General features: G+C 36.2%; 1 protein-coding gene across 1 annotated transcript in view; it reads left to right on the forward strand.

Annotated features, from left to right (window-relative positions):
- Positions 1–26,898, forward strand: part of SEC63 (SEC63 homolog, protein translocation regulator) — a 57,046-nt gene that overhangs the window by 24,271 nt on the left and 5,877 nt on the right. Inside the window, exons 6-18 of the mRNA XM_035320555.1 lie at positions 2,923–2,981; positions 3,727–3,777; positions 6,544–6,652; positions 9,120–9,214; positions 10,991–11,123; positions 12,226–12,318; positions 17,737–17,891; positions 19,698–19,845; positions 21,460–21,542; positions 23,200–23,259; positions 23,471–23,629; positions 24,347–24,505; positions 25,430–25,531. Of these exons, the coding sequence (XP_035176446.1) occupies positions 2,923–2,981; positions 3,727–3,777; positions 6,544–6,652; positions 9,120–9,214; positions 10,991–11,123; positions 12,226–12,318; positions 17,737–17,891; positions 19,698–19,845; positions 21,460–21,542; positions 23,200–23,259; positions 23,471–23,629; positions 24,347–24,505; positions 25,430–25,531 (1,406 nt within the window). The remainder of the gene's footprint in view (positions 1–2,922; positions 2,982–3,726; positions 3,778–6,543; positions 6,653–9,119; positions 9,215–10,990; positions 11,124–12,225; positions 12,319–17,736; positions 17,892–19,697; positions 19,846–21,459; positions 21,543–23,199; positions 23,260–23,470; positions 23,630–24,346; positions 24,506–25,429; positions 25,532–26,898) is intronic.

The raw sequence follows: 26,898 nt of genomic DNA on the forward strand, positions 1-26,898 counted from the left end.
CATTAAGATATATAATGTCTGGTCATTTGAGAAGCTCTCAGATCTTATTTTATGTAAAATATTTCTTGATTTGAGGATATATCTAATAATTCTTTGCATGTAAAACTGGCTGTGTTGTGTGGATGCAAGAAATGGAAAGTCAGGAAGGAATTTTGCTTTTAAATTTCTTATTTTTTTATCAAGGGGAAAAAAAGCTTTGTTACTAATGAACCAGCTTCAGTAAGTACCCAGAGAGAATTACCAGTGCTAAAAGGAGTTATAAGTGGAAAATAGTCGATTAGTCTTCAGAAACTTGTCAGTTTAAAATATTCTTGGTATTTATAATCAGATTATATAACTATATGTAAAATTAAACTGCTAAGCATAATCTGATACACATCCTCGCATACATTGCTTCAAAGTGTGTGTGTGCTTAAGTAAATACTGTATATGAATCCGCCTTCCATTTGCTGGAAGTTGTGCTGCTTGGATGTAGCTCAGTGTCACTGTCATCTTGAGGAGTCCTGGTGGTTAACCCTATGCTGGTCGATTGTTCCTGGGTGGGTAGCCATATGGGAATGATGTCTAGTAACATACACAATGATGGTGTATTTAAAATTCTAGCTTAAGTGATCCAAGCTAAAACAATTTAAGATTAAAAGTTACATTTTTCCTTCCTGTGTACAATTCCATTGGTCACTTGTATAACATCTTTCTAAAAGTTGTTTGTGTACCAGTTGTGAGAGAAATTATTCATCTTTCTAGCTGCCTCTAATACTTTTACAAGCAAAAGGGAAACCTGCAGCCTGATAAGATGGACCTCCATAGATCTCTGGTTGTTGGTGCAATGTAGTTTGAGGGACTAAGGTATGTTACATATTTACATGGGATGAGTTAATAAGGCTAGCTTGGAAGTCATAAATGGACTTTAACTTGAATTGACCTGAAGCTGTGACTTCAAAACAAGATTTGGCCAAAAGCAGATGAGAGTTTGAAGATGAGAAGATCCTTGCACGTTTGCTCAGAGAGATTTCAGAAATGTGAGGGACTCTAGATTCCTGAAGGGCAAAGTGAAGTGATTTTTGTAGGGCGGCAGTTCATATTGTTGACTTGCAAGCCTTCTGCTCTTCTGAAACCTTTATCATCTGTGGTGGAATGAGAGTTCTCTGCTTTTTTAGATCTTGCTTTGTTGCTTGATCTGAAGGGTTGGAAGAAGTTGAATGAAATTTTCCTTCTCCCGTTCTCTGCTCTGTAACCTTGTTCCGCACTGCAGTGTGAGGAGCGTTCTCATTTAGTGAAATTAATCTTCCTTTCATTTAGACACCTGTCATGTAAAGGCCTGTATCCAGGCCATGTATCGTAGTTTTTAGCTCTGTGTAGCCAAAGAATGGAGACAGACCCTCTTACAGGTATGTTCTGGGATGGGATGAAGCACATCTTACATGCTTAAAATTAGATGAGGTACATTTCACCCTTTGTGCCCAGCACAGAGGAACAACTGTAAGCAATATTCACTCCTTATCCAACTGAATCAGCATAGAGGTTAGAGGCAGGCAAACAAGATTTCCTTATCTTGCTTCTTTACTAAGTAAAATACTAAATCTGCAAAGGAGAGTATTTAAAAGCATGCGAATGGACCTGGAGAATAAAAATATATGCTTTTAGGAATGTCAGACAGTTTTGGTAAACTATTCTCTCTTGATATTTGCTAGTGCTTCGTCCTGATGAGCATGGATAAGGGCAAAGAGATTCTTCAATGAGAAGAGAGAGCTTTGTATTGAGCTACTTCTGTCCATGGAATAGTTTGGAATTACAGACCTAAAGATCAAAAGCATTATGAGGAACTGGAGTTGATACCACCAATAAAAGACACATTACATTTTTAATAGATTCCTTTAAAAATCCAGTATGATTACAGCTAGAGAAATGTCTCCAGACTCTCTTCTCCAACCAGAGCATTTCCTGTAACTTAATGCTGTAAATTCACTTTGATGTTCTGTTGAACTATTAAGCTTGAGGTCAGGTGTCTAAGTTGATTGTTGACAAATAGTAGCTTCTAACGTAAAAACTACATAGAGGTTATGTTAGACTTGTGCATAACAACTGGTTGTCTGAATTGATGACTGTAAGAACCTGTTGGAAACAGTACCAGTAATTTTTAAGTACATAGGAAATCATAGTCTGTTCTAACTTTAAGGTAATGCTCTTCATTGGTCCTTATTAGTACAGAGGAAAGGATTTTTTTTTTTACATATAGTAGATGGTGGACTTTAAAGATTTATAGGTCCTGCTTCAAAGATCTTTTTTTTTCAGAACCTCTAGTATTGCATGTCTGAAGGCAATCTATTCTGTATTCAGTTCTGTGTACTGTAGATGTTAGGGAATCATGGCTTTTATTTTCTCCAGCTGAACTCCTTTTGAATTTACAAGTGTTGCATTCACTTTCTTACCAATCACACAGGAATGTAAACTGGTGGAGGGTTTTGTTTTTACAATGTACAGCTCACAACACCTTCCTAAAGTTAAAAATAAATAAAACTTCTACTGTAGAATTCATTTGCTTAGTTTTCTTGCAATTCATGTGTTTACTGATCTATGTGTATTTAAACTGCTGAAAGCTCTGTAAGGCAAAGTTCGTAAAATCTTTCCACCTGTGAAGTCTTCTCTCCTTTTTGATTATATTAATAAATCTTGCATGTCTATTTCACTGCACTCTATTAAGCTAAAATCTTAGGTATTTCAAATGTTACATGTAAGTCTTGCCATTTCATTGCATACGTGAGTGTGTATCTAGTTTGTTTTTTTTGATTAACCAAATCTGTTAGAATTTTACTGTTTGGAGTGCTATACATGAGGTGTGGTTTGTTTTTTTTGTTAGACTTAATGTGACTTTAAAAAAATGCTTAATATTTTACAGCAAATTTCTTTTCTCTCATCCTACAGCTACAAGCTTTGGTATAGCTTTGCCAGCTTGGATTGTGGATCAGAAAAATTCGATTTTGGTGAGTCATCTCACTTAGATTGAGATTTTAAGATGAACATTTAAGTCTTCACCTTAAAACATGTGCCTGTGCTTAATACTTCATGTTTAAGTCAAAGCACATGGTTAATAATACTGACGCTCTGGTCCAAATGCACCTCTGAAGCAAGTTCCAGGAGTCAAAAGTAATAGAGTATCTTTCTACTCTTGAAGGCTGTATTTATGTGCTTGGAAGTATTTTGCTGTAGTGATAATGAAGTGGTACTGTGCTGCTGCTGTGAAGCATGGGTTTGTTGTAGCAAGGAAGCATATAGAATTGTTTCTGTTTGCTGGATATCTGTAGTTCCATGTGGTTTACTAGGGATGCTGTAATCAGCAAGTGCCTAAATAAATGTTATTTGCATTACATTTGTTGCTGTAAGGTACTTAGCTTACCTGCTTGCTTCTTGTGCAGTAATCTCCTCTGTCAACTGAATCACAATTAGCTGCCAACTCTTCAATAATTACAGAGACCCACCCAAGACAATGCATGGATGATTTAAAAGATTACTTACACTGAACAAACACACTTTATTTAAACTCTATTCAACTGATTGTATTGCTTGTAAGTTCTTCAGAAATAATGACAAGTACTGTGCAATAGGCTTGAATTAATTTGTAGTAGATTTGTGGTAATACTGCTTGATGATATTTTAGAAAAAATACTAAACAAGAGCAGTATTAAGTAACTGAAGTACCTAATGCAGTATGTTTCATATTTTTTCCAGGTTTTGCTTGTATACGGATTAGCATTTATGGTTATTCTTCCAGTTGTTGTGGTAAGTATTATCTGATCAGTATTCTACCCTCTGTAAACAAGCTGTAAACAAAGCTTTCTCAGACTTCAAGTGAATTGCTCATTCTTCCCTTTCATGGAGAGGGAGAGCTTCTTTTTTAATGTGGATGTTCTCCTTTTTTATGGAAAAAGTGTAGTTGTGTTACACTTTCCAAAAAACACAGCGCTGTGTTAAAGAGGGGGGCTGTTAGGAAACTACTACATAGCACAAGAGTTAGAGATTCTATCACGTAATTTGTCTTACACCTTCTGTCATGTGTCACATGAAAATTAATACCGTGTGATGAACTTGAGAGTATATTCAGTAGTTGTTCAGTAGTGTTACTGTAGAGCCAAGGCAGATGTCTTTAGCTGTGGGTACTAGAACGATTGCTGCTTGTGGAATAAGTTGTTTTGTTTCTCTTGACTGTCTTGGTTTTCATAATTTTAATTTTTATTGATCTTCTGTACACAATGAAATGTCTGCTCTTGAGATTTCTTTGTGTGAGGAATCAATTGCAAGATGAGTGAAATTTCAGGGCTCCAGTTTGCCCTCCAGTACTGCTTTTGAACAATGTCCCTCATCCAGTGATTGTATATAGTTGGAGTATGGCTTGAAGACAGACTCAGAAAATTGATTCTCATAAACCTTCACGCTCTTGGGAAAACAACTTTCATTTGAGAAAGTCTCCTGGGATCTTGACAACTGCTTATGTCTCTGTGTACTGAGAACCAGCCAGGCATTATCACTTGTCTTAGAGAGCCTTTCTGCCTAACAGAAGATCTAGCATAACAAATTCCTGGTGCATTGATTTCAACAACAAGTTGAGTGAGTAACAAGTCTAAAATTCAGAGTAAGATGTCTACCTACACTTCCTTCTTTCTCTTTGTGTTTCAGTTGGCATGTTGATGTTTTTTGTACACGTGTACTTTTAGTGATTTATACTAGGTTTGTTATAGCTCAAGTGAAAGTAAACATCCTTTCTGTTGTTATGAAGAAATGTCCTGAGTGGAGAGGGGGAGGAATCTGCCTCTTTTTGCCCCTGTATCAGATGTAGACTTGTGCATTGAAACTTGTCATTGTAAATTTCTTTTATAGTCAGTGAAGAGGAATAGTTATTTTTATGGAGCAAGTTATTGTATCATTTAATTCTAAGCTAGGCACATGAGATAGTTCATACCTTTAGGTATGTTTCTTTTCTCTTAAACAATAAAGAAGCCTAAGTTAACTACAGTGTAGTCATCCTGTATCTGAGATAGACATCTAAAATTAAGTAAGTCTAGTTCCATCCTTTGAATCCAGATGTATAAAAGGGAAAATACTGATACGCAGTTCTTTGTAGACTCCCATTAACCTAAATAATGCTCTGTATGTGTACATGAGGCAAGAGAAACTATCTGTATCTGCAAAAGTAGGTAGGGCAGCCTCTTTAGCGTAGATTTGGCCTGGCTGTAGTTGCATGTTGCATTTTTTCTTTTCCAGCACCTATAGTTAGTTTGACAAAAAGTCTGAGAGCTATGGGATTATAATATACATTTTTCCACAGAAGAACTTTTTTTTTTAAAAAAAAAAAAAAAAAGAAAAAGAAAAAAAGAAAAGTTCTGTATTCTTCTGTGCCAGAGTCCATCTATTTATGGAAGAATCAAACCTAATTTAAAACAAACTAATTCTTTTTGTGGGGAGCCAGTCCTAGAACATTTTCCAAATAATTAAGTAAATTGCAGAGTTCTTGCTGTGCTAGCAGAATTTACACTATTGCCTATTAAATTAATAATAGTATCCATTGCTTCTTACTTCATCGCTTGCTGCGTTTCACTCGTGATAAACTTTGTAATAGGTGGTGATTTATCTTGAATGTTTTTCCTGAGCTAGTGGGCTTGTTTACAAGGGCGATTTTAGTGAGCAGACTGCAGTGTAAGAAAGGTGGCGTGATAGGTTATAAAATTATAGAGTACAGTCACTGTACAGTGAGTTCCATAATTTGATGTCTCTGTAATGCTAATGAGGGAGTTGTTGGAGTGTTTCTGAAGGTTGGGAAAAATTCGTCAGTCAGCATGAAGGAATAAGGCTTAATTCTGAAAATTTCCAGCAAGGACACTGGGTCACATTCAGATTCCTCTAGTGGAAGATACGCCTGCCCGTGGCAAGGGAATTGGAACTAAATGATTTTTAAAGGTCCCTGCCAACCCAAACTATTCCATGATTCTAAATGTTCTGAAAAGCATTTTCTAATTAGAGGCTTAAGGTAATTTTTTGGGGAGGTGAGGGGGACGACACATGACAAAAAAAACATGTAGTTAAAGAAATATTTTGTTTTGGTCTTGGCTTGGACTTGGTCAGCCTAAACTGAGTTTCATTTGGATGCTGCATTGCACGGTAAGGAGTTACCGCTTTCTGAGTAAGGGGTAACCCCAGTGGATTCCCTGTCTGGTGGATTCGCTAAAACAACACCATAAATAAACAAAATGGTGTGTGCATGCATGCAAGCTTGTGCTGGGAGGTGGTAGGTTCTTAAGGCAAAAAATCCTCTCAAGTTTTAGCATCGTGTTCTTTCAGACAAATATATTGATGTGTGTTTAAGATTACTGTTGGCAAAGATATTTTTATTCTTTCTGCAATACATTTGACTTCAACGTAAGTAAAGTCAGTTGGGGTAAGTCGTTTTTTATGAGGTATAGTTACGATGAACAAATACGAGGTGATCTTGCAAAGGTGTTTTGATACTGATACCATTGTGCTGATGTCATGTTGTTCTACTAAATATTTCAGGGTTCCTGGTGGTACCGATCAATACGATATAGCGGAGACCAGATTCTCATTCGGACAACTCAGATTTATACATATTTTGTCTATAAGACACGGAACATGGACATGAAACGTAAGTAAAAAGTATCTGGACATGCTGATTTGTTAATGTTAAAAATGCTTTTGCTTTATATGCTTTTGTTATGCTAAAGCATTGTTTCTGGTTCTGTAAGAATGGTTTTTTAAAACTTTATTTTGTTGCGGGTGAAGAGTACTCTATAAGAAAACTTACTTGGGGAGGGAGTTGCATAGATCTTTATCTGTCATCCATTATTTTTTTTTTTTAAAAAGATTGTATATGGGGAAAACAGATGCTGACCTGCTTGAAGTCTTGAGGTTGCTTTGTGGCCACTAGGAATGCAACATTTATCTGCATGTTTTCTTCTGTTCCTGTAACAAAATAAGTGTCTTGAATTTTCTAAGACTTTATTTATTATAAGATATTACGGAAGAATTTCTAGTTTTCTAGTTCTCTATGCTTTACTTGTGATGCTATGCCTAAACTTCTGTGTAAAAGTTTTGCTCTGTATCAATTTCTTGTTGCTTTACTTATTTATAATTTTTGATATACTTATTTTTCTTGTCTGCTCACATTTAAGCAAACAAAACCAAACTTGTTATGGATAAATCGTAGCTGCATTAGGTTGGGCCTTATCTTATACAGTATCCTCAAGTTCAAGAATTAGATCCTTTAGTGTTTAGAGGTTGGCATGGGCCTGAAGAATTAGCATGATATTAGTTCTAGATGGGACTTTATTGCATCTTGTACTTAGAGCAATTTAAAAGCAGAATAAAGCAAACAAACAAAAAACGCTGTGATGTTAAATACTACCTCTTACTCCTTTAAATTGCGCTGCTGTTCAGTTGTAGTTGTAGATTTGCTGAAAGATTACTGGAAGCATCTGTTCTTGATACATCCTTTTCCTACTGAACCAAAATGCTTCACAGGTAATTGGAGATGTCTTTGAGATACGAGTATGGAAATACACTATCATTCTAGTCACAGCAAAAACAGGTTGACGTGTAGGGTTAATTCAGGTTAGTTTGTTCTCATACTCTTATGCTTTTACCTTTCTCCTCCTCCAGACAACTGTGTGTGAAAGGATGAAAGGGTGACTAGGTGAGGTTTCTCAGAAGTTTAGGAAGATCATTGCAAACCTGTTCTTTTCTTTCTCCAAGCTTGTTGTCAATACTTGGGTTCGACATGAAATAACCTCAGGTTTGAGGCTTTCATTCTCTCTCCTACAGATCAGTAAAAAGTTACCCCTAAGTTTAAGTGGCCTTATTTAAGGATTTACCATTTTCAGGAAGTCCTAATTTCAGAGGCAGGTCATTTTTTTATTTTTCCCCACTGAGGTCTGTTGTACAGTCTGCATGAAACATGAGGTACAACTGAGATAGCTTACACAAATCACACAGTGATCAGGTAAGGCCTTTGCTTAGTTGTGAATTTCACACTGGTGAGGTACCAGTACCAAAACTTGGGCCTTAAGCCTGGGATAATGTAATCAAACTGAGCTAGGGAAATGGTGAGACAGATCTGCATGATCAAATTTCAAGACAAATGAGTTTTTAAGACTCTTTGTGCCTTAGGATCTGTAATTATGAAGCTTAAATAATAGGAAAGTCTGAAATAGCCTGAAACTCTTTGTTATGCTATGCTAAGGAAGTAAACAGATAATTGAGAACAGAAATGGAAATTGATGCTTAGGGAACTTGATTAATTGTTGGTAGGTGGGATTTGCTGAGCACTGCAAGCAGGCAGAGTAACTTTGACCTGCTCAGAAAAGAACTTGCTCAAAATACAAGAATAAAGCTTGAGTAGCTATAGCTGAAAAAGTTGCTTTAACTGGAAGAAATGATGGGATGAGTTTTCTTGTTTCCTATAGCAGAAAGGTCTGACACATTCACAAGCAGAAAGCTGGCTAGAACATCCCAGGTGGCAGATTTTTAATCTTAATTAGATGACAAAAGATATTTCAAGGTAGTATGGATTTTCCTAATCACATTCTCTGCTAGCAAGAGAGTTGTCTGTCTTCATGGGATTTGTTTGCAGGGGTACTTATTGAACTGCTCTTCTAATCATTAAAAGAAAAAAAGGTGAATTTTTAATGTCAACTGAACAGGAAGTTGAGTTGAAATTTTCTCCCCCCTCTCTCCTACAATATACACATTGTGGTGCAGTCTCAGGCATGTGAATTCTGAGGTGAATGGTTTTGTGAGCATGCAATAGTAGTCAAACTGCTGTGTGGTGACATCTGACAGTTCTAAAGAAACCAAACTATGGCTTTGTGAAGACACTTAGAGTGTTTAATGCCATGCAAAATGGAATCTTGAGCTATTCCAATTATCTTGTGCCGAGCATCGTGTTTACAGTAGCTTTACACTGTAGCAATAGTAACTCATCCCCTAAATAGAGAATATAAACATGCATGGTTGGTGGGGAAAGAGTGGAGGTCAGTTTTGTGGCTGAGATTTCTGAAGAAATCATTTGGTGGCATCTGATATTGATGACTGTATGTTTCCCATTATCTTTTCAGGGCTTATCATGGTTTTAGCAGGGGCATCTGAATTTGATCCTCAGTACAATAAAGATGCTACAAGCAGACCAGCAGACAACATTCAGATACCTCAGGTTAGTTATATTGAGAGGTGTGTTTGTATAAATAACTGACCCCTTCAAGGGAGGAGGGTCATGGTGTTCCTGGTTGACCAGCTGACAGAACTCAGTTTCTCGATGCATTAATTTTGTTGAGATTGCAATTGTGTCTTTTCAGAAACAGCAATCAAAAGCGAGGCTTGATTTAGAATTAAAATATATAGATAAACAACATTAACTGGATATAATGCTTAGTTGAAATAGAATCACTTTAGTATAAAAACTTGGATCCCTTTTTCGGGGAGAGGTGAACTAAATAGGGAACTAAAGTATTGGTCCTTGTAAATTTTGTGTGTCAGTATTAGGCGATTGCTATTTGATAAAGCTGTTTAGCTATAACCAGTTGTATCAGTAGCACAGATCTGGTTAAATATGTTAATATTTAGGGTCTGCAGGGCTGGTTCTCACTCCTCTCTCCCAGCTGCTGTTGTGCAGCAAACTCTTCTGTTTATTCAGTCTGCTCTCCCAGAGGCCCATCCAACATCGCTCCCTTGCTCGGCTCTGGCCAGCAGCAGGTCCCTTTTGAAGCTGGCTGGAGCTGGCTCTGATGTAATGTGGCAGGTCCTGGGCTCTGTTCACAGAGGCCACCCCTACAGCCCCCCTGCTACCAAACCCTTGCCACATAAATCCATTAGAAAGTGTGACCTTGCATTTTATACTATTGGATCTTCCATTTCTAAAGCTCCAGTCATCAGTTTCATCTGCGTTCATTTTTTTTTTTAGTATATGACAATACAAGTCCCTGAATCATAAATACAGGAAGGTATTGCTAGTGTTTTTTGTTAATGCATCTTGCTTTTTGTGCCATGATCATTGTTCACATTTTTATTTCACCTTTTTATCAAACCCAATACTGATAATATTTATAAAAGATTTCTTATTAGAGCTTTATTCTTCTTGGTTTGGTGTTACACCATGATTTGTTTATTAGGAACTTTTAATAAAAAGATCTTTTTTTCAAGTGTAGGGAAAGATTGGTCCAAAGTTAGTATATCCTGCTTATTGATATCCTACCTTTTGTTTGTGGACAGAGATTTTTGGAACTTCAGTCCCTCCTTAGGTGACTTGTTGACCTTAAAAGTGAAGCTTCTGGGTTGTGTCTTGATTCTTATAAACTATGAAGTTCAGTTCATCAGGTTTTCAGCCCCTCTCTGCAGGGTCTTCAACAAAGTCAGGTGAAAGACCTGTTGGAACTGTGCATCTTGGTCTGGTCAAGATCAAGTTAGGTCACCCTCAATAAAGAACGCCATGCCTTTTCCAAGTTGGTGCTGTTTGTCAGCCTACCAAAGTTTAGGCTTAAAAATGGCCTTGTGATATTTGAGTCTGTGTCTGAGGAAGCTGGCTTGATATTAGATGGGTGAAAAGCTGTTGCTAGTGCACATTGTGTATAGTATAAATACCTTAGCAATATGGCTGAATCTGGTAAACCTTGGCAATAATGACAGATTCTTCAAATATTTAGCTATCAATATAAATTTAATCAAAGCTCATTGAATGCAAGTTTCTTGTGTGCAAATCTTCCCTTTGCCTCCTTCCACAGTTGAAAAAACACAGTGAAAGATACCTCTTGACTTGGTGGAGCTGTATGAAAAATAAAATGACCATGTTCATCTCTACAGAACGTTCCAGGGAAACGTTACTTAAAGGCTTGCATAAATGAATGTAACCTTTTTCTCTTTAAAAACTGTTCTCCTCACATTTGTTTCTCTCTGGAGCCAAAATAGCCATTTGTGTTTAATTATTTTATTTTAGCTAATCAGAGAAATTGGTGGCATAAATTTGAAGAAGAATGAGCCTCCACTTACCTGCCCTTACAGCCTGAAAGCCAGAGTTCTGTTGTTGACTCATCTTGCAAGGATGAAAGTCCCCGAGAGTCTTGAAGAAGGTAATGACTTTTCTTCCTAACCAGCTGTTGTTGAAACAGAGCAACAAATAGCATGCTATAGTACTCATAGTATAATTTTTATCCATTAAAGAGTTGCATTGGATCTCTGCTCAATAATCTCTACACAGAACACTTAGCTTTTCAATTTGAATCACTCTTTGAAAACATTTACTTAGCACTTTATCATTCTCTTGATAGCCCTGTAATACCAGTATTGTAGTTGTTGATGCTTTTTGCCTGAAAATGTAACTTCAGAGTGTTTTTTCTTTGTAATACACCTCACGTGTTTAACTTTTGAGGCTATTTCCTTCTCAGCGTAAAGAAATCTAAGATGAACATAATAAGCTCTCTTAACTTTTTCATTCATGTTTGTTTGACTTCCACCCTAATGCTATCTATGTAAAGCAAGGGAGATTACATTAGAACTTTTAAAATATCAATTACATATGAGCTTCAGTTATGTATTTTGCAATTATTCATAATTGTGAATGTTCAGACAGAAGTGTTTCTAAATGCAGTTCTTAAGTTTCATCCATGGCTTCTTAGGCTGACCAGTGAACTTGGTGTTCCATATTTTAACACTTTTCTTTTTTTAAAAAAAAAAGCTATAATTTACTTTTTTGAAAACAACTGAAAAATCAGATGATTTTAAATCTCCACTAAAAATCCCTCCTTTCCTTATTACTGAGTTATTGTTTGTACTTACATAGATCTTTATAACTAGATAGTACTTCACAAGTAGTATTCGTTTTCTCCCACATTGGTGCTTCACTTAAATCTCTCTGTTAAAAACCTGTGATTACCGAAAGAATAACACTGTTTTAGTAAGAGTGATAAATTGTTTGGACAGCCTGTATTAGATTAATTTTAATAAGTACTTGGAAGTGAAAGCTGTTTGTCTTGTGTACAAAACTTTTATTCCCCCATAGCACTTTCTCTTTCCTGTTTTGTTAGGGAATCCAATAGACAGATGCTTCAGTGAGAATGAAGTGGTAGTTTCAATAACACAGGAATGAACAGAAATGAAGCCTATACCATTAAATGACCAGTTCACGTAAATTATTCCCTATGCAGTATAATTGCAGCAGGTTTTGTCTTGCAGATCAGCAGTTTATCCTGAAAAAGAGTCCGGCGCTACTTCAAGAAATGATTAATGTGATCTGCCAACTAATAATAATGGCTCGAAGCCGTGAAGGTAAGGAGAGAAACAGTATAATTAAAACTGGTAAATATCATTCTTCATTGCAATACTACAAAAAAGTCTGTGGTTCTTGAGGAAAACTTAATCTGTGATACTTAGAGATGCTTAAATGTGCTTTCACTCTTTTTACTGTAGTGAGAGAATTCTCCACTTTCAGGATTGAAATGCTGCTACTACCAAGTCCTACTCTGAAATCTTGCGTATCTATGTTCTGCTTTAATTTTTGCTATTAAAATTTTCTCTTTAAATGCTTTGAAAAACATTTTCTTAAAGATCTGGTCCATTTTTGACAGCATAGCACTTAATATAAGACAAATGGAACCTTGTGTCCATCCATCTTTTAATTGCACTCTTTTCTAGTTCTTCCCCTCCTGTTACGAGTGTCGCGTGTTTCAGCTCATTTCTTTGCTATCATTTCTTCTTTTGTGTGTATTGTTCAAATTTCTCCATTTCTGGTACCAGTGTTGTTTAGCCTGCTGTGTATGTTTTTTTCCTGATTTTGTATGTATAGCTACTTAGCTGTAATTGCTGTAAAAATTATAATTTATTTGAAAAGTAATACTTAAGCTTTTTCATTTTGATTATAAAAAGGGATTAAGCTTAAGAGGGTTGTTTGTGGAATAAAGACTTGGGTCTTACTCCTTTATCACAACAAATAAAAGCAGGGCATACTTGTGCCAAACTGGTGACTATTATGGTAGCTGTCAAATAATACTTGTTGGTTGGTCTTCACTAGACCCAAACCCCTTTAACAAGCATTATAGCCTCCTACGAAGAATAGTTCTGGGGAAGATCTTCCTCAGCCCTTTTGCATGTGGTGCTGGAAACAGTGCTCCATAATCCGCTAAAATGAGACAGAGGACATGATTAGATAAAGCTGTTGCATGCTGTTTGAAAAAGATGCAATAAAGAAGTTAACGTGTATTTCACTTTAACCCCTCTTTACCAGTCTCTGAGACTGCTGGGGAGCAAACTTGAAACCTAGAAAGAAACAGCAGATGTATTTTTCATTGTATAAGTTATTGTAGCATTGTATTTAGTAATGAGAGTCATTAGGAGCTCAGCTGTATGTAGATAGATACTGGGTATGTTTTTGTGAGTGTTCTCTGGACTAGCACCACAACCATACTGTAAAGGAATCTCAAATACGTATTTAACATGGGGAAACCAATGCTTTCAAGCTCTGTTTGTTTAATAGTTTAATAATGTATTTCATAAAAAGCTAAGTAGCTGTTTTGGAAATATTTTTTCGAAGTTTTGCTGGCTCAGCGAGGCTGAGTCAACATATTCTAGCTAATTAGAAAAAGCACTTGTATGAAAACATTTTTTTCCTTATAAGCCTTTGCGTGTGCCAAATAGAAGTATTTATTCTCTTGCTATTTAGTTGCTTAGCAAATTTAAAACGTTGGCTCTATTTTTAATGACAGCACACATGTATAGTTTTACTCCCTGCTGCCTTTCTCATTGGGAACAAACTGGAAATTGAAAAGCTGTTGTTGTTTATTTTCTTAAGATATGAGTAATATAAAATATATTGCAGTTTTTTAAAGACTCTTTTTTCATTTAAGTCTGTATTTGTCATCTTTATGTAATATTAAACTACCTTAAAACCTAAACAACAGAAGTTTCTGGTTTCAGTTCTAATTTTCAAATTGATGGCATGGTACATCAAATTAATTATGTTCTGTAATTAGCAATAGGTGTCCAGCAGTCCTGATATTTGAAAATACAGAGGAGAAGGCATGGGGTTAATACTATCTGAAGAAACATTTTATGGATAAATCATATTTTGTGAAAGCTAACTTGATGCCTGGATGAGGAGTCTTGTTTTGCACTATGTTCATTTGTCTTTCAAATATCCTGAAATAATACTAATAATATTTTAGCAGTAGTAGTAAAATCTGTGCTTTCAAAAATTCTGTAAGCATTTATGCATACTTCTTTGTAATCAAGTCTTTTGAAGAAAACCACTTTGAAAATGAATCTTCAGATACTTGACACTTAGTTTCCTAGTTGACTTTTAAAATGTCCATACAGCATTCATCTTGATCCCATGTCAGCTGTTCTTGAAGGAGATGCAAGAAAGAATGACAGATATTAAGGACAGCACATCATGGAGGGAGATTTATGAAGTTCCCCTGTCTGAGCTCCTGACAGGGACAAGTGTCCTTCCCCTGTGGACAGCAAAAGTAGTGCTGCAGGCTGTACTACTACTGTGTATCCCCATGAAAGCCATGGACACTACCTTTCTTAGCAAGCCCTATTTGAAATAATCTGTCATGAATGAATGTAGGTCTTAATTTTTAACAGAGCTGTCATTCTTTGCAAATAAGTTTGTGTTTATTATTTGTTTTTTGCAAATAAGTTTGAATTTGCTTTCATAAAACCAAAATGATGTTATTTTCATTTCAGTACAGTTGGAGTTTTACTCACTGCTATGATTTTTCCAACCTGGTGAAAAATGGGGCAATTGTGAATTACCTTCAGCTAAAATGTCTTGTATGCTCTTGCCAAATTTCTGCTTAGCCTGTGAGACTTTATTTTACATTCTGCTCCCTGAAAATATGCTTTGCTCTGTGGCATCCCTTGTTTGCATCCATTGTTTTGTGGTGACAACTGGTAGTTTAGGCCCACTGATTATCAGCTATCTTGATGGCTTCCTTGTGATCATCCTCTAAGTGGAAAGCTGCCCTGTCAAAGTGCGTTGTTTGTTGTCTAAACCATATGATACGCTCTCTCTCTATATATATATGCTCAGGGTAGGTTTCCTAATTCAGACTGGGAGATGCAATGTGACTTAGAGGTTGTGGTTTGACCCATTCCCTCACAAGCAGCTGTTATTTGCATTTAAATTTGTGATCGACTTGTTTCATGTCATATGTTTTGGATGTCCTTGTGTTTCATAGATTAAAGGTCATCTTATTTTGTGCACTTTGACAAGCAGAAGCTGTCAAATATGTGCAGTTATGACATTTATGTAGAGGGCAGTTGGGTATTGTTAAAAGCTATACTGTTCTCAAATTCACTCTCAGGGGGATAGTCCCATGTTATTTTCAGGAAACAATGTTGTCCAACTTGGTTAAAACATTTTCTACTGTCATGTGGATGATGAGTTAATGCTTTGAGAAACAGGAATTTTAGCTCTAACTAGTGCTCTGTGGTCTCAAAGCTCTAGGTGAATTTCCTGTGAAAGCTAGTTTGTAAGAGAATATTTAGGACTTTTTTTATTAACTTTAGTTTGCAGCGTGTCTTTCCTTAGAAGCAGACAAAAAAATTACAGGGGAGGTAGTAGATAGGTAAGACAGAAATGAAATCTTGTGCTACTTAGTTGGAAGGTTAGTCTACCCATTACTATTTTTGGAAAGGTAGAACTGGCATCTTTGTTAGAAACTTCTCAGTATTTCTAGCCAGATGGTTCCCTTCGTAATCTCTCTGGTGTTATTTTTCTCTCTGCTTTGCGTATAATCTTCATGCTATTTATTAATACATTGCATTAAAAAAGAAAATGTCCTGTTGTGTAATTTGTTCTGATAGCTGATTATAGCTTGGTGTAATTCATGAAGAAACAGGCCATAAGGGGGGAGAGGGGCCAGTGGAGCACAGGAGATGGAGTGATCTTTCACACGCATTTAAATGCAGTATTAGCTGCCTATAAATGTGCAGAAAAGTAGTGGTGTAAATGAAGGAGAAAATATACCAAAGACACCAGGTTTGTTTTCTTTGGTCAGGCTTGTTACCTTTTCATATTTCCTCTGTAAAAGGTTTTAAAATTAATGTCAACTCACTTGGTATCAAAATTCTTGGCCACTGGCACTTAAGTAGAACACTTTGTGATTTTTGCTTTGGTGTTGTTTTGGTGAGGTGCAGGCTATCAGTAGGCTGCCTACTGATCCAGGTGCAAGTAAACCTGTTGATATCCACATCTATAACTGCCCTGATGCTGTGGTAAGCTTAATCACACAGCCCTAGCTAGCAGTGTGGGTGTATTCCATCTTACCATCCATCAATTTATTGAAAGATGCCTGTGTGCCCCTGTTGTAGCCTCTCAGACATACCAGGAACAGTCAAATCCATCTATGCCAAATATACATATTTGTGTACGTGTATATTGGTATCTGTATGTGCACAAAGAATTGTACTTATACTTACATTCAGCACAGGAATATATAAAAATAGCTGTACCAGTCAAGATAATCAGAAGTTGATTACTTCAGGAAAAAGTTTAGGAAAATGCATGCATGGATTTATAGATAAGCTGACAGGCTCTTTAAGTTATGTCCTTTCTGTAATGCTTGTTTAAAACTGTCTTCAGCTCTTTCATATGCCACGTACGAGTTCAGAAAAGAATTAAGTCGCTTAACTTCCCTTTGTCTCTCTGAAGAACATCTAACTTATTTTTCTGTTTCACTAGGAAGAGTGTATGGAGCAACCTGAACATTGCCAATTTCAGACTTGCAACAGCTCATGAGCTGCTGGATTCTGAAATGAGTTTCCTAAGCAGGGTTTTGTGAAATCTTATTTATAAATTGTCAGTTGTCAAATAAAGTAGTAGAACAGTATGTGGAAAGCTCTCAGCCTTGCTGTTCTTTTTTTTTTTTATTTGCAGGTGTGGTGAAGAGTATTAAATGGCTTTTCTTTTGCTGGGCTCTGGTTAGGATTTTCTCCTTGTGTATCTTCTCTTTGTTTAATTATGTAGCATGTATACCTCTCTGTACTTAGGAAAAAAAAATTACAGGAAATTACTAAAAGAAAAGTTGTACAGATGTTTGCTTAGACACCTCCTTTAGCGTTGCTTATAAGTCATCTCGCCTTTGATATTTTACAGCTATTCTTACTGCTTTACAATGTAATATGCTCCGCTTCGATTCAGTTATACCTACATTTTTTCCTTGCATGTTCTAGGCTGCTACTTTTACGTTTATCTCTCAAGATGATCTTAGTACCCTTTTTAAATCTTGGAAATAATGTGTAGCAGCAAAAGATTAGTCATAGGTTATATTTAATGATATGCTTACAAAGTAGAGCTAAATGTGTTAAACATGCACACATACATAGCATACAAATGTAAAACATGTTTCTGAAGGTTTTTTTTTCTCAGAAACTTTGTGGTAGCACTTCTCTCTGCAACTGGCAGCATAGATACATGGTGCTGTTAGATGGACATCTTTCCTTTTCTTAGTGTTCAACTAAGCTTAAATAGGGGGGAAGGAAATGTCTGCTGAACTGTGTGACTGCAAGGACAGTAAAAAGGCTGCCTGATTAATTATGTTGAAAGCTTTAAAATGCTACTTTCTTCTGTTTGTTTAACTGAAAACAAGTTTGCCTGTAGTTTATAACTCAAATATACGTTGGAAAAGTGTGAAAGGGGGGAAAACAAAATAAAATGATGTGGTATATTCCTTTCTCCCCAAGAAAGGGAGTTCCGTGCTCCATCTTTGGGATCTTTGGAAAATTGCATGAAGCTTTCCCAGATGACTGTCCAAGGACTTCAGCAGTTCAAGTCTCCACTTCTGCAGCTGCCTCACATTGAAGAGGACAATCTTAGGCGAGTCTCCAATCATAAAAAGGTATAAAACTAGGAATGATGCTTGTTAATTTATTAAAACATTTTTTTAATTAACCTGTTGGTCTATAAGGAAGCAAGGTCACAAATTAACTGGGAGAAAAAAGAAAATATCTGTATTTGTGTGTATACATATATGTGTGAACAGGCATGTGCATATATAAGAATATGAGGAATTCAGTGCAATATATCCTGGATTTGTGTGCTTTTTGTATTTTTAAATTTCTTCTCTATTAGGAGGTAGAGATGACAGATCTGTTAAGTATAGAAGGTACATTGACCTCAGGAGAAAGTTTATATTTCAGAGTATTATCTTCTGCTGAATGTAACATGTTTTCACAGGACAGCTGAAATATTAATGTTTTTTTTTTTTGGTTGTTTGGCTTTACACCATTCTGTAACCTAGTTTGATAGAAAATGCAATTTGATAGCACAAAGGACATCATAAAGTGGAAAAAAAAAGTTAATTACTGTGTTGTTTAAGTGTTTCAGGTTTTGTGATCCTTTATGTATGAAAGAAGATGCATTAAAAAAACCCACAAAGCTATTGCTGTGTAGTTGTAGTTGGATGAGTATTGATATTTGTAGAATTTAAGGACAAAAAAGGTTGTGTGACTGTCTGAATACCTGCATACATTTCTTTACTCCTGTTGCACTGACTTGTGCTGTGTTCAAACCTGCTTATTTGTTTGACTGTAGCACATCTTCTATAAATTCCTCGTTAGAAACAAGCAGTTATATTCTAATAGAGGCTGTTGACTTTTGTGATAGTCTTATGACAGTGGCTAATTGTGTTAAAAATATTTTTATGTAAGGAAAGCTTTGTTTAGCTTTAACTACAGCATTAGGTGGTGTTTAAATGCTTCCTTATTAGCGCAGAGATAATGAATTCTTGAGTGCCACGTTTTTCTTTTGCTTTACTTTGAAGATGCTCGTTCACTGGCATTAAATAGTCTTTTTCTTGGGATCAAGTAGAAGAACTATTCTCTTACAAGTATCATTAAATGCTTATTTTTCTGAATCCAGCTGCAGTCTGTAGGGAGCATACGAAAAAGTACACACAATTTTGAATATATTTTTGATACGTATAATGTTACTAAGAAAACAAGAATTTGACTATTTTGTAATCCCACTCATCTTTTCCCTGAAAGAGAGGAGACCAATTTGTTAGGCTTATTTGTACAGGATTCCCATGCAATTCATTTAAAATATAATCCCCTAGATGGAGACATGATCAACCTGCCTGGAGTCATGATCAACCTGCCTAGATATGTTGATTTTAATAAAATACATACTTTCGTAATGGTCTGAGGCAATTTAGTATTCAGACAAATCTCTGTTTCTGTCCTTGCCCCTCTGCTCTGCAAACCTTTAAAAGGAATACTTTCAGATTTCTTTGCAATTCAATATAACGACTAAGTAGAAGTTACTTAGCTATTTTCCTACTAGTATAAATCTCAAAGCACAGAAGTAGTCCAGTTAAATAAAGAACAGAATTAGTAGGGTTTGTTGACTCAGCTTTCTGAAAGAGCTGAGCTGAAATAATAGTTTTGCAACAAATCTATTGAGTTTCTAAGGGATCACATTCTACAGAACCCACCGATGTTCAGACTGGTACCATTAGGTTAGAATGGAACCTCTTTGTTTTATTGCTTTGCAAAACTTGCTAGTTTTCTAAAATGTGGCTTATTTATAAGAACCAAATCAAATGTGTATGTATTAGTAATCTAGAGACATGAGTGATGTATTATCAAGAGTATTTGTGGACTGTGTTCTCTGCTACCATGTGTTGTGTTTTTTTTTACTTCAGTATAAAATCAAAAGTATTCAGGATTTGGTGAGTTTGAAAGGTTCTGATCGTCGGAATTTACTGCATTTCCTTGAAGACAAGAAATATGATGAAGTTATGGCTGTCCTTGGTAGCTTTCCATATGTCACTATGGATATAAAACCACAGGGTAAGTTGGAGGTCTTTTTGTTCTGTATGTGTCAGCCTTCTGACATTTTGGTAGTCTATTGGCAGTAGTCTTTTGGAGGACTCTGAAACATAACTCACTATTATTTATGTGGCTTGGAAATGACATTTTTTGATTGGCAGACTCTTGTACGTGAGATTAATAGTCTGAGAAGATAAAATACGTTAAAACATTCACAAATTCCCAAGCCAGCAATGCTTTCTCCTACAGGAGCTTATCTGGTATTTCATCAGTTGATTTAATATTTCATGAGTAATATGGAATTCTGGTTGAAATGCCACTTTTATTAGCTATCTTAAAAAGTTGTCCTTATACCAGAATTTATGCTCAGCTTATTCCAGTATGGAGAGTCAGTTATGAGATTTTTGAATTGCAGACCCTGATGACTAAATATTCATGGGTCTATTTGTGATAATCTTTAATCTTTCTACGGTTTTCATATATGGTGGAATTTGTCCATGCTATGCTTAGATTTTGTATGCACTGTTTCAATGAGTATATAATTGTCTTAATCTCTAAGTTTAGGTACATTATTAATCAGTCCCTGTTAGGCAGCTGTTTAGAGGAAAGTGAATTGGTTCTTCAGTCTCCTTTCCTGCCTAGAAGATCAGTGCTAGTAAATCTGAAATATATGAAAGGTTGTTCTAATACTTATTTATATTGTTACTGCAGTGGCAATGATCAAATTCAAAATGTGATGCATTTTGTTTGGGTAGCCTAACTTTTAACTTGTGATATGCATAGTCCTCTCTGAGAACAAAATGTTAATGAAAATGCCTGTTAAGGAAGCAGATGTCTGTTGAGCTTTGTATTCCTAAACATACGTTTTTTTAAAGCAAGCAAACAACAACAGAACCCCCACCACTTTATTGTACCGAAGTTATATGAAATATAATGAAATACTGTATGAAATATATATATGTGAAACTAGTAAATAGTAAAACCGCCTTCCTGGGGCAGGGTGGGGTGTAAATAAAAGTTCTACACTGGGATATAACTCTCTTCTTCCTCGACCTGGGACATTCTCCAGTTCATAGACTGAAGAGAGAAACTCCTCAATGGCCTTCCTGTGGGTTTTACGTTTGATGTTTTAGTTAAAGTAATCATTGCTGTTCTTTTATTTTCCTTTGCCTTCTACTTAAAAAAGAATTAAATGCATGATTGTTTAAGTGGCACTGAAATTGAGTTGTTAATCATATGAAAGTCAGGAAAATCAAAGTTATGATTCCCACAGCAAATATAACAAGGTCCCTTTGGTCGTACGTGGTATTTCATGTTTCTGAAGTTTTATGCTTTAATATATATAATGCACAATATAATAGAATTATGGTTCCCACAGCAGCAATAGCTTTGAATTTTCTAACTTCCATGCAATTAAAAATTCAAACTCAATGTTGCTATTTCATAGTTTGCTGAATTACCAGCCCTCATTCTGATAGTATATTTGATGTTGTAAGAGACTTATTAAATAATATTTAGAGATTGTTTCAGTTATGTCTAAATATAAGCATACAAATTCCATTTTTGACAGAAAATAATGTGTAATGGAAAACAATGTTTTACAGAAGTGTAATAGCTAATTTCCTTTTATCCTAGTTTTGGATGATGAAGACAGCAACAATATTACAGTGGGTTCTCTTGTCACTGTTCTGGTCACACTGACAAGACAGACCATGGCAGTAAGTATTAACAATTGTTGTCCTTTAAGGTTAACTACAACTATATGCCAGTAAGCAAGCATTTATTCTTTGGGAGCTAGTGTAGTGTTTTGTAAATATAACTGTAAAATAAAGACTTGAAATTGAGAACTTGTGCTCTTGATCCTCTCTATATTTCTGTTTCTGAACGAGTCAGTTTTCCTGGGGTCAGATTGAAGTTGAGTCAGACCCATTGCAGCTGTGTAGGAAACAATAAAAGATTATGGCAGGTGATACTGCCCTGAGGTGTGTAAGTAACAGTGAAAGACATTCAGAAATTTGGCTCCTGAGCTAGGGTGAAGTATTTGCTCAAATACTTAGGATAGCGTTTGAAACTGATTTCACTTTGTGGGCTCATAATGTTACAAATCCGTTGATTTTTTTGGTCATTTAGGAAACTCAGTCCAGCAGAGTATAGTGTATACATAGCTTAATATAAAGGAGATACACCTGTGCCATAGAAAGTAGACTGACTGGGTAGCAACATGATGTAACCAAAATAATACTACACCCTGAATTCTGACTTGTGCTTATTTTTTATCTTAAAATGTAGTAATGACTTTCTTTGAATGAAAAACTTAGTACACAAACTAAATAAACTTCACCCAACAGAGCCTTCAGTATTTTTTTTACGTCCGTACTATTTGGATAATTGTCTAAGTAAATAGAAGGTCTTGAGTTAAGTCACTAACGTAGGGCATACAAGCTGGAGTATAACAGCTGGGGACTAGACTACACACTGAAGGCAAACACAAAGCAGTCTGTATGTGCAACTACCATGTGTTCGTGTTGTGGAATTTCAGAATGCAGCGTCTCGATGATAACTGAGGATGCAGTAAGTAGAAAGTAAAAGCACCATCACTCTGCTGGAGAAAGCTGAAAATTGTGAGCAAATTTAACTGTACTTCAAAATTTAATTAAGAGGTCTGACAATGCATAGAAAACTCATTTAAGGTGCTTTCTACAGGGAACTCTACTAGGCAGTCTGACCTTGATATACATGGTCTAAATGCTAGAACTAGCTCTTTATAAGACACTTTTTTGTGGTGGTATCTCGTTTGCCATCATTCTGTAAGACACATCCCTATAACTGTTTTTGTTGCTTTTAATGGCACATAGTATGCCTTGATGAAAGAAAGACATGGAAAACTTCCATTTATATAGAAATGTTCTAGTGAACAGAGTACTAACTTTGTGTTTTTGTCTTAATGTTTTGTGTATCTAGTTTGATTGCTTTCCTGTGTCCCTGATTAGCACTGCAGCTGTTAGTTTTTAATGTTCTGGCAATTGGAACAGAATTCGCATTTTACTACTGCTTGCTTTTGTGATAAAGGATTTCTTTTTTATAAAACAAGCAGGTTCTTTGGAACAAGATGGCATGTTGTTACTAAATTTCTTTTTAATGTTAGTGATGGAAAAATCCTAGACCAAATGTTTGAAATAGTCTAATTTTGATGTGTTAATCCCCTGTTGCGTTTGTCAATGAAAAAAAAAAATGAATAAAACCTTCAGAATGAATAAAACCTTCAGAACTGATTTAGCTATATTTAGTTAAGTTCAAATATAAATGCAACTCTTTAATCGTTTGCTCGTTTGGTACAGAGAGGCATTAACAGTTCTCACATCTTTCTCTAATCAGGAAGTGTTTGAAAAGGAACAGTCTATATGTTCAGCAGAAGAGCAACCAGCAGAAGAGGGGGTAAGTTGAGAACAAATGTTCCTCTTGCTAGCCGAAGAGAACTTTGAGTTACTAAATTTGCCCTTCTCAAGCATCTTCTTCAGAAACACCTACTAAGTGTCTCTTGAACTCTGCTTTCTAACTTTGGTTCTCAGCTTGAAATGCTTGAAGTAGAGTGGATACCTGAAATTTGATGAACAGAATAAATATTTTAAATACTACTTTCTTACAGCAAGGAGATGGCAACAAAGTGAAGAGCAAAGGATGGCAGCAAAAGAATAAAGGAACCAAGAAAGCTTCAAAATCAAAGAAAAAGAAGCCGCTGAAAAAGAAACCTGTACCGCCTTCATTGCAGCCACCAAAACAGCAGAAGCAAAAACAAGCTAATGGGGTAGCTCATAGATTCATTGATATTTTAGTTTTATGTTTTGTTTATCATTCCTAATCTGATATTTTTGGTTTTGTTTTTTACATTTCATTCAGTGCTTCTGTAAAGCATGTTTCCTAAAACACTCTTTTTCTTGAAATTAAAAATTACGGATAAAATTATCAGTGAACCCCACCCTAGCAGTGTTTCTTGTGGCCCACTGAAAATTGTGCCTAACTAGTTTAGAAGTCTAGCTTCATATTCCCTTTTAAATAGTTTTGTTATGGATACGGATTGTTCTATACCTTTTCCTTTAAGGGCAAAAAATGAGTAAGATGAGATTTTCTTCTGGTAAATTAAACAGGTTTAGTACCTCTATGCTCCTGCTGCATGGTGTTTTCTCCATTTCATGGGTCATGTTGTAGGTATTTCCTTATGTTCTCTAATTCTTGTATGACTCTTTTGAAATGCATCCCCAGAATCAAAAACTCTTTTCTCCTATTTGTGTTGCGGATACCATATGGAGAAGGGAAAACGCTTCCCTGCTCCTCTTAGGACATGAGGTGAAAAAGATTAATCTTTGTTGTAGATGTACTCTGTGACAAAAAAGAGTGTAGATCAAAGTAGGAAATAAGATCTATGACCTTAAAACAAGTGCTGAAAATGCTACATACTACAATAATGCAGACAAACTAAGTTAGAGGTGGGTGGTTTTGTTGTGTTTTTTTTTTTCCTCACTAGGAAGTAGTTGTGAAGGAAGAAGAAGAAGAGATCTCTGATAAAGGAAGTGAATCTGAAGAAGAAGAAACAAACAGGGACTCTCAAAGTGAAAAAGATGATGGAAGTGACAGAGACTCTGACAGAGAACAAGATGAGAAACAAAACAAAGACGATGAAGCTGTAAGTCTTGCTTTTTCTTGAAGGGTAATGTTGCCTCTGGGCTTGAGAGGAAATGCATTTTAATCCTCTAGCATCCCCTCAGGCTAGGCAACACTAGGATAAAGGAGTAATATTGGTACACCAGAGATTTTCAGGCCTCATTCTGGCAGAAGAGCTCTGTCATTGCGAGTCTGTTTTAGAAAGAGTAGTGAAAGGTCTTTGCAGTGTAGACAAAGCATAAAAACAAAAAGAAAAATAGCTTAACTTCAGGGAGTGATTGCAATGTTTCTTTCAACTTAATTTGATTACTAACTGCTGCAGATTATCGTATAACACCTCTCTTTTGAACTTGGTTCTTCATATACAGTAGCTATGGTGTAGTGTATAATGCATACTATAAGCATGTAGTAGTTGGAGGATCCGGTTTGTGTGCTTAATATGAAAACTCTACTGTTGATTATTCGGTTAGTCATTTGAAACTGGGGATTAAGAGGTTGCAATTGAGAATGAGGCATTGTGGTTGCAGATGACTTCTGTACCACAGTGGAAGACTTAAGAGAGACAGCTGGAAGTCCAATACAGCGTGAGAATAATCTTCTGACTGGGTGGGGGAAAAAAGCTTTTAATCAAGACACACAGATGAGTGTTTATAGGTAGTGCCACAGAAGAGAGTTCTGAATGTGCATGAGTCTTGCAGATCTGTTGTTTTTTTTTAAAAAAATACCTACATTAGAGGTTTCATTAGTTTTACTGCTTGATATATAAATATATATTTTTTGCCTTTAATTGTACTGTATAATTTAATCTCTATGTGCCTTTCCCATTTATAAAACATAGTGCATTATAGTGTAAGAGCTTGTCATAGGTATCTTTTTCATGGGCTAATTTTTATTTCGGTCAAGAGATGGCTAGTGCACAGTAACTCTTTAAATTTGTCTTTGACAGGAATGGCAAGAATTACAGCAAAGTATACAGAGAAAGGAACGAGCTCTTCTTGAAACGAAGTCAAAGATAACACATCCCGTTTACAGTCTTTTTTTTCCTGAGGTCAGTAATAGAAAACATTGTAGTTGTGGAACATGAGAATTAATATAATAAAAAATAATCACTCTTTATATAGTTTTCCTGTAAATACTGGACTTCAAAAATATTTTAATACATGAAGAAATTGCTAATCTTTACTTGAAAATGTTTTGCTTTCTAAAATCCTCTTAAATTTTCTCAGATAGTTTCATAAAACCTGTTGATATGTTATTCTTTCTATCCAGTTCCCAGAGACCTGTAAATTTGTATATAATTTATTTTTTTCCAGTGGCAACAAAGCTGAAGTTTTCTTCTGCTGATCTGCATACATACAGATACATGCAGAATGAAACCTTTCAGATTTAGGGCTCTAATTTATAGTACTTTCTTCCATGTGTGCTGTGCAATGTGAAAGCACTGCAGTGGCTCTAAATAAAGAGTTAATGTAGAGCATTCCTGCTCTTTAGCTCGCTGCAAGCCCCTCTGAGAGGGGGAGGTCTTGACCCCTTCTGTGTTAACAAAAATGACAGGAGAGTTTGGGGAGTCATTTAGATCAGCAGATGTTCTGGCTCGCTGCTTGACTTCTAGTCTCAACTCAGCAGCTTGGTGGCAAAGGAGGGTGCAGCTGTGGAAGATGGATAGAGTTAATAAAGTTGCCTGTTTGTACCACAGCGTAGTCTGGAACTGGCATAAGCCAATCATGGAGCACTCTTTTCTATACAGCTTAAAAATATAAGGTCAGTTGTGAGGAGGTGCCAGAGAAAGGAGAAGGGGGATGTATTTAAGAATGGTGTCTCAGTAAGGTAGGTAGGCTGGGGTGTCTCTACAGCAGCCTTTGGTTTTGCAAGTTCTATCAGTTGTTACTTACGCAAACTGCTGACAAATTCACAGGTGCCTGAAAACCCATTACAACAATGAAACCATGATAAGGATGGGATTTTTCAGTGTGGGTTTTATGTTCTGAGCAAGTGAGAAAGCTCAGTGGGAGACAACCAGATTGGAACTAGAAAGGAGGAGTATTTGGCCATGCTTTCTTTCCGGGCCGGTGGTTCAAAGGGTTCCCTCGCTTCCCTGCTGTCTGACTAGGGAGTTAATCTAGGGTCTCTTCTCCTGCGTTTTGCTGGCTCCAGTAACAGGGAGAAGATGCAAAGCTTATGCTTCCTTTCCTGGTTTAAAGGAGGTGACTGAGATGGGGAAGAACAGGAGAACATGGGAGAAGAGGATGCTGTATATCCGCTCCTCTTAACTCCCCAAGACTCCATGCTCTGTACAGCTTGTTGCATGTGCAAAGCATACACTGTTGTACCCATGCTTGTGATCCTACTATTCCTGCTGTCTTTACTCAGTTCTGCCATTATTAGTAAGCAAGAGTCTTCTGGATTGCCGTAGAG

This window comes from Oxyura jamaicensis, chromosome 3, assembly GCF_011077185.1.
Source record: "Oxyura jamaicensis isolate SHBP4307 breed ruddy duck chromosome 3, BPBGC_Ojam_1.0, whole genome shotgun sequence".
In the NCBI taxonomy this organism is placed as follows: domain Eukaryota; kingdom Metazoa; phylum Chordata; class Aves; order Anseriformes; family Anatidae; genus Oxyura; species Oxyura jamaicensis.